Source organism: Thamnophis sirtalis, unplaced genomic scaffold (genome assembly GCF_051295495.1).
Source record: "Thamnophis sirtalis isolate CommonGarterSnake01/CBP01778 unplaced genomic scaffold, rThaSir2_p1.2 scaffold_12, whole genome shotgun sequence".
Taxonomy (NCBI): Eukaryota; Metazoa; Chordata; class Lepidosauria; order Squamata; family Natricidae; genus Thamnophis; species Thamnophis sirtalis.
The window spans coordinates 331,272-345,801 of NW_028261392.1; the positions used below are offsets into that span (position 1 = coordinate 331,272).

Below are 14,530 nucleotides of genomic sequence, written 5' to 3' on the forward strand. Positions count from 1 at the left end.
CGAGGCAGGGGAGCAAAGGCAGCCTTGGCTGCGTCTACGTCTTCTGTGTGCCTCGGGCTCAGTCTTGAGGCCCGAACATTGTCTCCGGATACAAAAGTCCTCTGCATACGAGGGTTTTGATCATATATGAGGAACAAGAAATAATTCCTCATAAAAATTCAAATTAATTTGCCGTGTGGAAAACAGATAGTCTGTAAAAGAGCAGATTAACATTCTAGTTTGATTCACAATATGCACAAAAAGCCCCAAGCTTTACACCCTCCAGAGACTGAGGGGAGAGGGTGCCCTCTGGTGCGTAAGAGACACATCTCCCACCGGCTCCCCCTCTACGGTCTCAGCCCTTCAGGAGGGAGAATTCTGCCTTCTCTTCCCAGGCAAACGGAGGACGTTTGAGGGAAAACAAAAAGCAAGCATGGGGGGGGGGGTGTTTTCAGCTCTGAAATTTTGAGTCGCTGAACTTTTTAATCATTGAAAGTGTAAAAACATATGGGGATTTTTTTCAAAATAGAAATTTGTCGTCTTTTAAAGGCCACGGCAATTCCCACCTGCGCCTGGCCAAAGTGTGGCTCTGTCGGCGTAGGGAGGGCAACCGTCTTTGTGAGGGGAGAAGCCCAGGGGACCTCGCTAAGAATCGGGCTGGGAGGGCAAAGATTCAAAGGATGGATGGGAGAAGGCGGCAAAAGCAAAACCAAGCTCTGACAGGTTTGCCCCCCTCCTAGCTAAAATAAATAGGAGTAAAATAATGAAAGGAGAGGAAATGGCCACTCTTAGCAAGCCCCCAGCCCCCTCTTAAAACAGAGATCCTCCCTGGAGACCAGGAACTCCGCTTGCAAGTATTGTTGATGGCTCAGGGAACTTAAGTCTGCTGGGATTTGTTTTGGGATGTTGGTTTTATCACGGTTTCCCCAGAATTCTGGCGCATAAACACGTAAACGAAGTAATTCATGTTATGACATTTGTGTATTTTGCACACTCTCCCTAACTTAAGAGAGCTGAAGACCTTCTTCTCAAACACAAAGCTACCCAGGGACGCAACTGCGGCCATCAGGGGCCCCTGTGCTGTTCTGCCCTCTGCACACCTCTTTGTGCCCACTGCAGAGAGGCTGAAACCTGGGGCTTTCCAAGGGCTTCAAGAAGCAGCATCAGAGCTAATGCCAGATCCCGGCACGTTCTCAACCAGGGCAGAAAACAGAGGGGAGGGCCCTGCGTTTGGGGTGGGGATCTCAACTGAGCCACTGGGTTAAAAAGGGTTTCTCTCCGTAAGTAAGTAAATAAGCAAACAAACAAACAAACAAAATGTTTAGGTCAGTTAGGAAGTAATTAATAAGATTTTTTTTTTTTGTTTTACTGCGGACTCCACACTTTATAACATCTTAGACGTTTGAAGCACCAGGATCGCCAATCTGGCTACTTTCTAAAGAACGATCATTTTTTACTTCATGTTTATAGGATTTAACATTTCTCTATTATTATTTCTAATTTTTACCTTATCAAAACAGCGGTTTGTTCAGTAATGATCAACCCTTTCTTATGGAAAATAATATGACAATTGCTGCATTTAATTCAGGCAACATCAAATATTCTTCAATCAATAGGGGTTTTTTTAAACTGTAAAATATTTCATCATTGTGTACAATCAATTTTAAACTCAAAATGTCTTTTTAGTTTCAATCATTCTCCCAAACCTAACCAGAAGTCGAAACAGCTCCATGTTTAAGCTTGGAATGCACCTGGATGGAACAGCATAATCAGTTGAACTGGATGATTTCTTTGGACTCAAAGCAGCTGATTTAAATTTATTTATTTGCCTTATCAGCCGTTACAATCAACTGACTGAGCACTATACAATTGTGTAAGTCCACAATTTCAATTAAAATACATAAGTACCAAAACCATACATGATAACCCAATCATTTCTTTGCCAGGAATCAAAAATTCCAAAGCCACAATTAAATTGTGTAAAGTAATTAATCATTACTGAAGCTGATTCCTTCCTTCCTTTATAAGACTTTCAGTAATCAGTATCTAACTTCCACAGCTGTCTATTTTCATGTGATTAGACACCTTGTAATAAACAAGAAAAAGCATATTATTTAGTCAAATTGCTATAAAAGGATAGAATTAAGCAAAATGATATTTTTATGTGCCACAAGAACAAGAGAAAGACGAACCAGTTGATGTTTCAAAATATACCCAGGAATCAAGCTGGGTTTATATATAGTTTATGCTTCTAGAAGACAATATTTTTTTATTTTCAAAAAGACAAGAATCCCTTAATGATCATTATCATTTTGAAAACCGAGAGAACATTTTATTCTTCAGATCTCTTTATGACTTGTGCTAAGTCTGTCTAATTGCTGCTTCCTTGGCAGTTGAGATGATGCTATCAAAATTACACATCTTAACAAATAAAGAAAAAACTGACTGAAAATTAGGAATGAAAGCTGTATTTGCATTCCTATTCTATGCTCCCTAGTTTTACGAAGCTGTCAGTATTTTGGATTACCCTGTGCTTAAAATGCAACATTTAAATGCCTCTTGAAAGATTGAGTTTGTTTTAAAAGAGGTTCAAAAGAACTTTCAAAAGGAGAAGCATTTTTTTAAACAATAGGATTTTATGAGAGGCTGGGATAGTGGGGTACCTATTAATACACGTATTTCCTTCTACTTAAAAGAGATACTTTTCTTCCACCAGTACACGTTTTGGGCATCATCTACTTCCTTCCAAAAATGGAAGACTGCTTAGCCAAACAGCAAATTTCTGTCCAGCCAGCCTCTTAGTGGCTCTCCTGAGCATGGCAACACAGCAAAAAGGGGGTTTCTTGGTCCAGGATGGAGTGAGGTCTCCTGCCTCGGGCAGGAGGGGCGCTGCTGGACTAGAGGATCTCCAAGGTCCCTTCCAGCCCTAGGATTCTATATTCACCATTTTGCCAATCATAAAGCAGGCAGTCCCCACATCAGACCCACCGCTAAAGCCAGGAGCTACCCTGCCACCCCAATCTCTCCCATCCTCTCAAGCGCCCCCCCCCCCACACCTCCTGGCCACGGCTGCAGACAAACAGCTCTTGCCAGAACCAGTGGGGGGGTTCTCCTCGCTCGCCTCCCACCTCTCTCTGGAATCGTACTTTTTTAATTGGCCTTGTGCTTCAGATGCTCAGAGGAGACACGCACAGACCCCAAGCTGGCTGTCAAGCTCCACCATCATCATAATCTTTTAATCGTGATGAAGAACCCTCTCCCAGTGTAATCCTGAAAGCTTCTCTGTGGGAAGGAAAACTCATTTTCTTTCCCTCTTTTTTTTTGGGGGGGGGGAAGGAAGTGGGATTCCCCACACAGCCGAGGGCTCAACCCAACAACCCAGGAGAAGGAGCAGCCCCCATGATCTGGCAGGGGAGGGGGAGAAGCAAAGCCACCCTCTTTCCATCCGGTTGTTTCCATCAACTAAAATCAAGAAATAAAATGCCAGTCTGAGGAAATGAGGCTTTTGTGGACCGTTCCTCTCCGGTTTCCACCTCCCAGGTGGGAGCATGTCCCTCAAGGGGGCTCACCTGGGGAGGGAGGGGCAGGACAGCGGTGACAGCCTCTGCCTGTCTGTGAAACTTCAGGTGTGATGTTTCCTTAGCAATTACAGTTAGCGATATCTATAAAATACATTCAGGCTTTTATTGTAACTTCAGCAACTGCGGGGAAACATGTAATTTTACAAAATTACAGTCTTAACGTTATTAAAAAAAAACTTGCTGGAACGGATTTAAAATGTGAATCATATTAAAACTTTCAATCAAAATAAATTACTCCTGATGAAAACACTGAATTAAAAATGATTTAATATTGAGCTAGCTTAATGAAAAAAAGCTAACTTTTAATAAAATAACAAATGTCTTACATTTAACGTATGTATTAGTTCCTTGCAATGTCTCTCAAAGAGATTTTTTTTTCTTAAGCCACAGGTATTTCTTGGTTTCTTCTCAAAAATCCAGATGAGAGAATATTGTTCTTTTGAAAATAAACATTTTAACATATTTTAAGCTAAATACTCAAGGCCAATTTAGATTGCTCAGTCCCAAAATGTTCAAAGGCAAGATAGGTTGGTTATTTGTTATTTTAGAAGGAATATTGAACTAAAAGTTTAAAACATTAAACTTTATCTTTTGATTTTTTTTTTAAAAAAAATGTCCAGAGCGTAACTTCTCAATTATCTATCAAGCTGGACTTAAATTCCAAAGTAGTAAACTCCAATAACCTTCTAATAATTGGAATTACACAACTGAAATAACCCAAGTATTCAAAGAAATTTTGCAGTCTCTGAGCAAATAAAGGCAAGAAGGGTAAGACACGCAATAAACACGGCAGACTTTGTCTACCCAAGACAATAATAATATCAAATTTGTATCTGCCAGGTAACAATGATGCCTTTGCATTGACTAAAAATGTTGAACTAATTACAGTTTTGAGAAAGAAGCATCCACTAAAAATATTTGGTCTAACCTGAAAGAGAGACTGGAGAGAAAGGATGACGAGAGACCAACAGCTCACCATCTCTTTGAGCCATCTTTCCTCTGCCTCACTCGGTTTTTCTCACTGTCCCACCCCCCCACAGCAGAGACTGGAGATGGAAGGATTACAAGAGAGTAAGCAAGCACACCGTATCAAAAGGAAACAGCCTCGGCTGTTCACCAGATCATTCAGGGCAGGGAGCTGCCAAGGGTGTTAGGCGAATGGTCCTAGGGCACTCCTTCACTCCGTATTCCCCGCTGTAGTTCCTTCCTTTCCAGAGGATGCAAATGCAAACATTAATTCCCTTATTATGCTAATTATCCCGGGGCTGGGAAGGGCATTTCGTGGTGCGGGGGAGTGGGGAAAAAGGAAAGCTGAAATAAAATTATAAGCACACTTGCATCCTCGTGATTTTCCACTTAGCCACTGTGTCGCCAGACCCAACTGTGGTTACTAAACAAAAGCTACCTGTAATTTAACCTGCTTTAATCCCATAATCTGGACCTTCCAATGTATAAACGTGTGCTTTACACTGACCTTAACCTTTGCTTATAGTAATCTTCATTGCCATCGTCCTTGTATCTCTTTATTCTCCGCCTCCTAGTAACGCCCTCTCCTTCTTTCTCTTCGTCTTCTTCGGAAGAACTCGGGAAGAAATCATCATCCGAGTGGTCTTCTTGCTTCAGTGGGTCTTCCCAGGACACGGGACGATTCACACCCAGACCCTCCTCCTTCTCCTCCTCCTCCTCCTCTGAAAGGCTGAGGTCTTCACGAGACCCCCTGCATCCAGAGGCCTCCCACTCCTCCTGCTGCCCCCTCTTCTCTGATTCCCCGGCCTGAGGAAGCCTGGCTTTGGCCTGAAGGCAGACAGCCTGTTCCTCCTCCTGCTGCCGCCACAGAGGGCCAGCAGCCTCTGGTGGGCCTTTACTCCTCCTGCCTTTGGTGAGAGAGGCTGGGGATTTGGCCTGGCTACCCCGCGAGGACGCTTTCTGCTGGGCCCCCTTACGAAAGGGGGTTTTCTTCATCTCGGACAGGAGCTTCTCCTGATCTGCCAAAAGCTTTTCAAAACCCGACGTTTCGTTCAGCATGATCCGCCGGGGCTTCCTCTCTTCTTTCGGAAGCATTTTCGTCCCAAAGGGGGTCATCTGGCCAGTTCGGATGAGCTTCTCCCATTCGGTCTCTTCCTGCGCTGACATAAGCATCCTTCCGAGGGACGAAGGACCGGGAGCTAAGAGAGACACGCAGGCTTCTGAGTACATTGGAAAGGACGACCCAGAATTTTCTTTCCCTAACAACAATAACCAGTGCGAATAAGAGTCGTGCAATTTGTCCACGTTGGAAAAGCGTTGTACGTAAAAATGTAGAAGCAGAGTAAGAACTATTCTCCATCATCCCAGAAAACAGGCTGTGAAATAATGGATGTGAGTTGTACAAAGGCAAACTCCGACTAAATGATTAAAAGATGTTCTACCAAAAAGAAAAGTTTAAAGGAGCAACTAATTACCCCGAGAAATTACTCCTTCCTTCCCTGGCTCTGCTCATCAGAGCTAATCCCCTGTCAATGATATTTCAAACTGGATTCCTGCCCTACATAAGAGGCCTAAAAGGCCCTTTGCAACTGTAGGATTCCAAGTTTTTCAGACAAATTTTTCATCCCAACCAACCTCCTGCTGTTCAAACCTTCCGTTTTATTTTAACCGTTAAAAAGGCAAAGTCATATTTTCTCTGCAGGTCTCCGGTGGGTCTTTAGAATTTCAATATACATATAAAACCACCAATACTCAAAAGATAGCTTGCTCCATTAAAACAATGTTATTCTACTCCGCATAATTTTAACTGCTGACAGATAATATTGCAATGAAAAATATATTTCAATCATGCTTTTTGTCAACTTAAACATTTTCTGCATCTCCGTTCATTTGATTAACACTTGCAATTGATTAAGACCAATGTTCCAATCTCGAGGGGACCAGCATCCCTTCTGAGCTATCTGGAGAATTACTTTCATTTGTGAAAAATCCCCACACGCCTACTCAGAGATCCCATTTGGCAGGTGTGCAAAATTAAAACAGTGCTAAGCCTCTCTAAAGAACCACCCGCTGAAACATCTTAGCGTCTTCATTTGCATTCAACTACCGAAATTTCATTTGAAGGAAACATCTACCAAAATGGCCTCCAAGCCCATCCCTGGAGTCCTTCGCTTCGTGGTCTCCCGCCGTCCCGTCTTCAGGATCTTCCTCTTCCCCAGCGTTTTGAAGGTGCTTTTGTTTCGTTTTCATTTTTTTAAACTCTTGCTCCTGAAATGATTGGGAAAAGAAATAGTAAGAGCCGAGTGGAGAAAGCCTCTTCCCGTACACGGAGAGCCTGCGGAGGTTCCGTACTTCAGCAATGGGAAATATACGGTCCCATGATGGGGAAAGCCCCTCTCCCTGTATTCCTGGCCCAACAGGGAGGTTTAAGGCAAGGCCCTTCAATGGACTTCACCCTAAATACAGTTCCTCATTCAGTACTACAGGTAACATTTGCAAATGGCTGTGAAATCCAGGTGCATCAGGGTTTATTTTCCAATTAGGTCTTGTTTTCCGGGAAATATGGTACTAAATGCCTCTGGCTGGCTGATGATCTTACCTGGGGCTTATTTGGGGGGTAGGGCTTATATTAAGAGCATTCTGGGGGGAAATCATGCTAGGGCTTATTTTCCAGTTGGGTCTTATTTTCAGGAATACACATTAACAGTACTAAAAGAAAGCTAAAAAGAAAAATAGAGAGATTAAAATGTCAAGAAAGAAAACCTAAGAAAGCAACTGCCATCTTTACCATGACAGTTATAAACAGTTTCACCGCCTGTCCTCCCCCCCTTAGTTAAAAGATATAAAACCCGTCCTTTAGGATTTCTCACCAGGCTGCCTATTCCTGCTTTTTTTAGAATGTCTGCCTACGCTGATCTCTTCACTCCTTTTAGGAGCTTCTGAGCAGGAACCCTGGCGGCACCCGCTTAGCATCTGGCTTGATATATCTGACATATAGGGTTCTGTTTTTTAACCTATAGGTCGGCTCCGTATTCCTGCATATCTCGTGACTTTACAGCCCTGTGACTTGCAAAGGACTTCATGAACAATGACTAAAGAATTAGGACAAGAAACATTTTTAAAAATCACTTCTCCGTGGAAAAAAATTAAGAGTGAGATGAACAAGGCTTCATCATTTCTTTTCACTAGGGCATATGCTAAGGATTTAGTTAGCATCAAAACCAGGTAATAGCTGATTTTGTGAGGATTTCAGAGGTAGTAACAACCTGTAAGCGATACTATATATATAAAATTGAAATTTCAAATGAATTTAAACAAGTATTAAACGTGGATCATTCCAACAGTTAGAACAAATGTCATACACAAGTAATAACCGTCCATTACTTTGTTGCAGTTTTGTTCTTTTGCAGAATCCAGTTTTCTACCGATGTCCTCCTTAGCCTGAGGCCTAATTTGCTCCGTATGGTTTGTAGCAGATGGTTTTGGAGAGGATGCACTTGGTCTGAAAATGAAATTCAATTACGTTAAAATAATTGGATTAAAAAGCAAATCCTACATATATTAATAGGAAGTACAAACAGCTCTTTATTTCTGGGGAGCCGCAGTCTGCCTTAAAATGTTGGTACCTGAGCTCTAGCGGCGAGACTGGAGGGTGATCTGCAAACTTCAATTCATAAAATATGTGTTATCATCCTAAATTCAATGCAACTTATCCAAATCAGCAATTTCACCTTCATACTTTCACAATGCTAAGTGAACTAACTGGAATTATTGCGTTCTCAGCATTCACTAATCAAGGAGGTGGCATTTGATGGCTTGCAATCATTATTTTCAGTCGGATGGGAAAAGGCGTTTCATTCCGGGGCTGAAATGAAGCCAGGAGTCACTGCAGGCCAATTAGCAGCACAGGCCCTGCTTCTGCAAAGTTTCAAAGGAAATTATCTGCTGATGATACAGAGGCTTTGTTTTCTCCAACGTAGCCGCTTTATTTCATTCTGAACTTTCAGGGAAGGCCTGCCGAAGCGTAGCCCAGGCAGGCAGTCAAAACCTCCCTTCACTTACCCCACACCTTCCGATTCAGCTTGGTCGCCTGTTTCAGGAGCATCTTGAACTGGACGCCCTTCAGCGGCTTCAGCGATCGCCTTGTCTATCTGCTGAAGGACTCCATGCTCCAAGACCTCTTGGTCGTAGACCTCGACTCCCAGCAGGCCTCTGAGTTCAAGTGCTTGGTCCTTGGGGGCCACCGACCGAATCTGCTGCCGGTCGATTAGCAGCGAGGGGCCTTTTCGGAGGGGCCCCAAAGAAGCCTCTGCCGACGGTGCTTTGTTCTCCAAGGCCCGCCCCTCCCCGTGGTCCCCCATATGATATTCACGGGGCATCCAATCATCCCCTGGCTTGTTTGCTTCATCTGCTCGGCCATTGCTGCTGCCGCCGCCGATATCAATTTTCTGGGCTTGAAGGCTTCCTTCTGGCTGGAGCTTCTGGGCAGGCATCCTGTGTTCAACCACAAAAGGAAAAAGCCATTTTGGACACTGAATTTTAGGAATTTGCATTTCGAGCAGCTCTGATTTTGAATTTTCATGGAACAAGCCAAAAATCAGATGATATACTGACTCACTTCAAAACCTTACATAATCTCCAATTATAATCAACAGCCACTACAGCCTCATATTGCGAAGGTTTACAGTCTTGGAATACGCCATTGTTCTGCAGCCTTAAGCACCAAGACCCTATCATCTGCTCTCACATAATTGCTACGATAAGTTAATATTTTGTACTTTAAGATGCACGGGGTTATTTGTACATGTAAGGTTTATGGGAAATTTTATGTAAAGGACAAAACTCATCAATTTAATTTTAAACAATGAAGAATATACCACAATACCCAATTCACTCCAGAAACATTACTTTCAAGGGAGCAAACGGAGCTGCCTATTCATGCTTTGGTTGGCTCAAGCAACAGAGCCAATTTCAGATGCGAGGCCTGGGATGAGAACCTGCTTACGCTGCTGCCAACATAACAGCGTGCAGGCCAAATATACACAAACGGCAAAAGTTTTAATGTGGGAAACAAGATCTCCGTATTTGTTCTTTCCGCCTTTGGCCTAAAACGATGCACAGAACGGATAATCGGTCAGAAGGTGCCTCTTATTAAAGCCTGTTCTTTGAAAAAAAGGAGGAGCATCACCCTTCAAAGGGAGCATTTAGGAACATCTCCAGGAGGACATAATGACTCAGCCCACCCCCCTCCTGCCCTGTGACAGAAGAGCCCCTCCGCCGCCCTTCAATACCTGGGCTGCAGAACCAGGCGAGGCTTTGGCCCTGCAGGAGAGGCTCTGCCTCCCTGGGCAAGTCCCCACAGGCCCCTTGGCGGCAGGCAAGACGGGCGTTTCTCTTCTTCCGCTGCTGCTTCCTCCTCCTCCTCCTTCCCTTCAGGAGGGTCTTTCTATCCCACCTGGACTCGGTCCCACTCTGCCTTGGCCAAAGTCTGTGGCCCTTCTCAAAGCAGAAAGACCGTCTTTAAAAACCAGCCTTGATTAAACAGGCCCCGTTGCGGGAGGAGCCTCCTCCTCCTCCTCCTCCTCCTCCTCCTCCTCCTCCTCGGAGCCTGTAACTCTGACAGGTGAATAAACGGCGGCCACAGTCAGATTCTGAAGGAGGCCCCACAGCAGCCCGGGGGCTTCCTGGAGCCACCTGCCCTCCTCCTCCTCCTCCTCCTCCCGATCCCAGCCGCAGGGACTGGCAGGGGCTGCTGGGCGAGGGTAGCCCTGCTCGGGCGGCCGCCACTCGGGCACCGAAGCGGGAGGCGAGCCGAAGATCGAGGCGGCCGAGAAAGCGGCAGCTACTGAGGAGCCCCGGGACGGAGGCCGCTCCGCTCGGAAGGAGGCCGCGGGACGAGGCGGAGGAGGCGGAGGAGGAGGAGGCGAGGCCGCCGGCGACCTCCCTCTGCCACTCCGGGGCTGCTGTCGACCTGCCGCGGCCCCCGGCAACCCTCTGCACATGCGCCCCTCGGCTCCCCGACTTCCGGCACTCCGGCCACGGAACGCCCAGAGCGCCTGCGCGAAGGCCGCCCTCTTCCGGTCTGCCGGTGGACCATTGGCTGGAACTGGGCAGCTCTCAGAGGGGCGGGCTTGAAGGCCCGGGATGCTGGGAGTTGGAGTCCACCCCGTCTTAAAGTTGTCGCGGTGGAGCAGAAGTCTTCAAACTTGGCAACTTTAAGACTGGTGGAGTTCAACTCCCAACTGCCTGGAGGATTCTGGGAATTGAAGTCCACCAGTCTTAAAGTTGTCATGTGCGGTGGAGGAACACCAGCAACCTTATATAGTTCAGTATCGTTTTATCCCAGCTTCATTGTTTTTATGGATAACATGCATGACACCCCTTCCTCTCCTTGTTGACACGGATGGACAGAGGGACCCAAAACAGCACAAACAGCATCATCAATAAAAAGCGCAGAGCTCCCTAAAGGAGAGACGTCTGGGCCTTTGGGGGAGCCTGGGAAGGGCGCCCCCGGTGGGGGTGGCGGGTAATCGAAGGGGAGGGCAGTGGAAAGACAGGGAGGCCGGTTCCCCAGAGCGCCTGGTGTGATGGGCAGGATGGGGGCCAGGAAAACAGTGGGGCCTCCTGTCCAAAGGAAAGAACCGGAGGACCAACAAAGCAGCTCACACCTGGCTCCTGCCTCTCCAGGACGGACGGATGGATGGATGGGCATTCACCATTTGCTGACCCCATCATATAAGGGGGGGGGGGAATGCAATTTTAGGAAATTGCTCATCCTGAGAACAATATCAAAGGGCAAAACAAGATAAATGTTCCTCCTGCTAAGGAAGGTGGGATCATCAGCTTCAAAACACTGATCAGCAGACATAGAGAAGGTAATGAGACGACTCAAAAGTATCTGCGAAGGTTGCATATGCAGAAATAATACGGATAGGAGGTTCAGGTCTTTGTACAGAAGAACTCTCTGGATTTACGGGATCAGCATCGCGTCAGGGTGAGCTATCCTATCAGCTACGGCTTTGGAAAAAGCCATGCAAAATGTAGAGATGGCTCAACCTTCATTTTTAACAAAGGCTTTCATGGATTAGACACAGACACAAGTTTCATCTGTATAATAACTTTAATGAAGAGGAAAATGAACTTCAGCTGGATGCAATATGGCACCTGCAGTGTGGCCAATATGGAATAGAGGGTTGGCCCACGCCTGGCAACTGTTTCTATGCTATTTTTGCCACATGACTAGAACTGTTCCAGAAAAGCCACAAAGCCCCATTTAAGGTAGCCTGGAGAAAGTATTGGGTGGCCAATGGGGTGAACTGAGATTTCTGCAGCTTAGCGTATCCGCCTGCCCCAGCGTCTCCTGGCTCTAGTGGGCAGCCAGCAGGTGCTCCGTGCTTTCCTTCTCTGTGAGTCCATGGTGCAGCTCCAGAGACTCCACAGGTGAAGAGTTTGATTGTTCTTGCTGCTTTCGCAAGCGCCCGAGGTTCTGCTGGCGGATTGGGGTGGGCTGGCTGGAGCACAAGGGAGAAGCTGAAGGCCATGGATGGTCTCCAGGAGAGCAGAGACCTGGCAGGTACAGGACAAGGCCAGGTTCGGGGTGGGGGGCATCATTATTTTACTGCCAATTAACACAGCAGCAGCCCTAGAAAACTTTGCTTGGGGTTAGGGGATGGTAGTGGCAGCCTAAAATGGCCAGTGAGAGCTGGGTGAACCTCAGGGTCATCAGTGAAGCATCTTAGGTTGTATTCGTGGCCAGAGCTATGTTGGGAGAAGAGAGAGAGAGAGAGAGAGAGAGCACCCCTTGTTGGGCTGAGTAGCCAAAGGCTGCAGATTTGTTGGGCTGGGGAAGGAAATAAAGGCAACGCCTTGAGGACCTGGCCTTTAAGAATGGTTAGCAGGGCATCTTCATGTGACGATCAGGAGGGAGATGAGGTGGCACCTGCCCATTGTTTTAGGACTGGACAGAAGAGGTGGGCCAACACAGCTTTGTTTTGCCCAAAGGTGTAGAGCAGGGCATAATGGAAGCAGACTTCAACCTTTACCACTGGGACTGTTGTATTCAGGGCCGAGGTGGCGCAGTGGTTAGGGTGCAGTACTGCAGGCCGCTTCAGCTGAACTGCTATCTGCAGTTCGGCTGTTCAAATCTCACCGGCTCAAGGTTGACTCAGCCTTCCATCCTGCCGAGGTGGGTGAAATGAGGACCCGGATTGTTGTTGGGGGTGATATGCTGACTCTGTAAACCGCTTAGAGAGGGCTGAAAGCCCTAGGAAGCGGTATATAAGTCTAACTGCTCCGTGTAGTAGGAAATCCTTCTATAGGGAGAAACCAGCCTAGGTTGCTTTCCTGAAACAGTTAAAAGAAATTTGCGGGGGGTGGGGGGTGGGGGGTGGGCTGCTGGCAGGATTTCTGAGCTGGGGCTTCAGGAGCCCTGCAGATCTCTCTGCATTATTACAGTAGATTTTTGCTTAGAGAAAGGAAGATTTCTCAAGGTGCTTTTTAAGACTTCCTGATTTGTGCTGGCAAGTTGTTAATCAGTCTGTGGCAGCATAAATAAAATTAAAGAGTTTAATTAAAACTAATGAACGAGCGAACAGAGAATAGATAGCATGTTTCACTGTCAGAATCCTGATGTTCTCAATAATTAAAGTGTCAAAGAATAGGAGATGGCTTGAAAATGTCAGAAATATAGAAGAAAGAAAAGTTTCAAAAAACAGGCCTGCCATTTCTGAACAACTTGAGAGTTTATGTAAGCCAGGTAAATATAAAATCCCATTGAGGATTTCCTTCAACTGTTCTTTAGTGTAATTCTTTTGTTCTTCTTTGTCTATTAATTTTCTTAATTTCCACCTGGAGATGCATCATTGGTGCATAGTATATAGCAGAGCTCCGTGTCTGGGGACCTGATGGCACACCTAGGATTTAGGACAACGTCCTGGAAGCTCTGAAGCATCACGGGGGGAAATGAGGGATGGATGGACAGAATCACAGAGCAAGGCTGGAGGTGTCTCATTGCTCCGGTTCTGCTGCTGATGGAGCCACGGTTCCACCCCAGCTTCCTCCAACCAACGTCTGTAACAAGCTGTAAACTATTAGAGACGGTTGAAGTTTGGCCGCACGGAGGGTTGAATAAATACAATAAACGCCACGGGTCACTGAGTTATTAATGAAAGCAAGACAAGGGACTTCTAGTCACATACGGGTAATCCTCGACTTACGACCATAATCGAGCCCAAAGTTTATGTTGCTAAGAGAGACATTTGTTAAGTGAGTTTTGCCCCATTTTACAACTTTTCTTGCCACATTTGTTAAGTGAATCACCACAGTTGTTAAACCACTATGGTTGTTAATTGAATCTGCTTCCCCATTGACTTCCCATGTCAGAAGGCTGCAAAGCCAGGGATCACCTCCCCCCCCCCCCCGGGCGTTGCCGCCCTCGTAAATATGAGTCAGTCGCCAAGCACCCAAATTTGGATCACGTGACCAAGGCATAAGTGTGGGAAATGGTCATAAGTCACTTTTTTCAATGTTGTAGTTTCGTAGAGGCCACTAAGAGAGCTGTTTTAAGTCGAGGTCTATCTGTAGAGAGAGAGAGGGTTAAGATGAGATGAGCATCACGCGATCTCGCCTGCCAGCCAGCCCTGGTCTACCGTAGCCCACCCCTCGGACACGGCATTTTATTTATAGCACAAACGTATTTTATTAGTGGTAGAAACAGAAACCTCAGCAGCTCCAGATGCAGGAGCCATTTAAGTGGAAATTCCCTGCACGACAGGTACGAGCAAACACAAACCGATGCTTTCTACACAAATGGTTATAAATAAAAGCCAAAATTTTGTCAAGCTGACGGTGTGGACGTAACATATAGGCCCCCTGGCATCGTTTGAAGGAAATTAATGTGGGAGGCCGAAGAGATGGCGTCTGCAGGATGCAATGCTCAGGAGGGCTGCTGTGATTTTCTTCTACTACAGCAGAAATAAATGCTCTTGCAAAACCTTAAGGGGGAA

General features: G+C 46.0%; 1 protein-coding gene across 1 annotated transcript in view; it reads right to left on the bottom strand.

Annotated features, from left to right (window-relative positions):
• Window positions 1-10,505, bottom strand: part of ERCC6 (ERCC excision repair 6, chromatin remodeling factor) — a 30,978-nt gene extending 20,473 nt beyond the window's left edge. Inside the window, exons 1-5 of the mRNA XM_087726802.1 lie at window positions 9,818-10,505; window positions 8,589-9,020; window positions 7,911-8,028; window positions 6,662-6,794; window positions 5,035-5,725 (exon numbers count right to left, since the gene is read on the bottom strand). Coding sequence (XP_087582928.1) covers window positions 5,035-5,725; window positions 6,662-6,794; window positions 7,911-8,028; window positions 8,589-9,019 — 1,373 coding nt within the window. The 5' untranslated portion in view covers window position 9,020; window positions 9,818-10,505. The remainder of the gene's footprint in view (window positions 1-5,034; window positions 5,726-6,661; window positions 6,795-7,910; window positions 8,029-8,588; window positions 9,021-9,817) is intronic.
• Window positions 10,506-14,530: the final 4,025 nt, after the last annotated feature.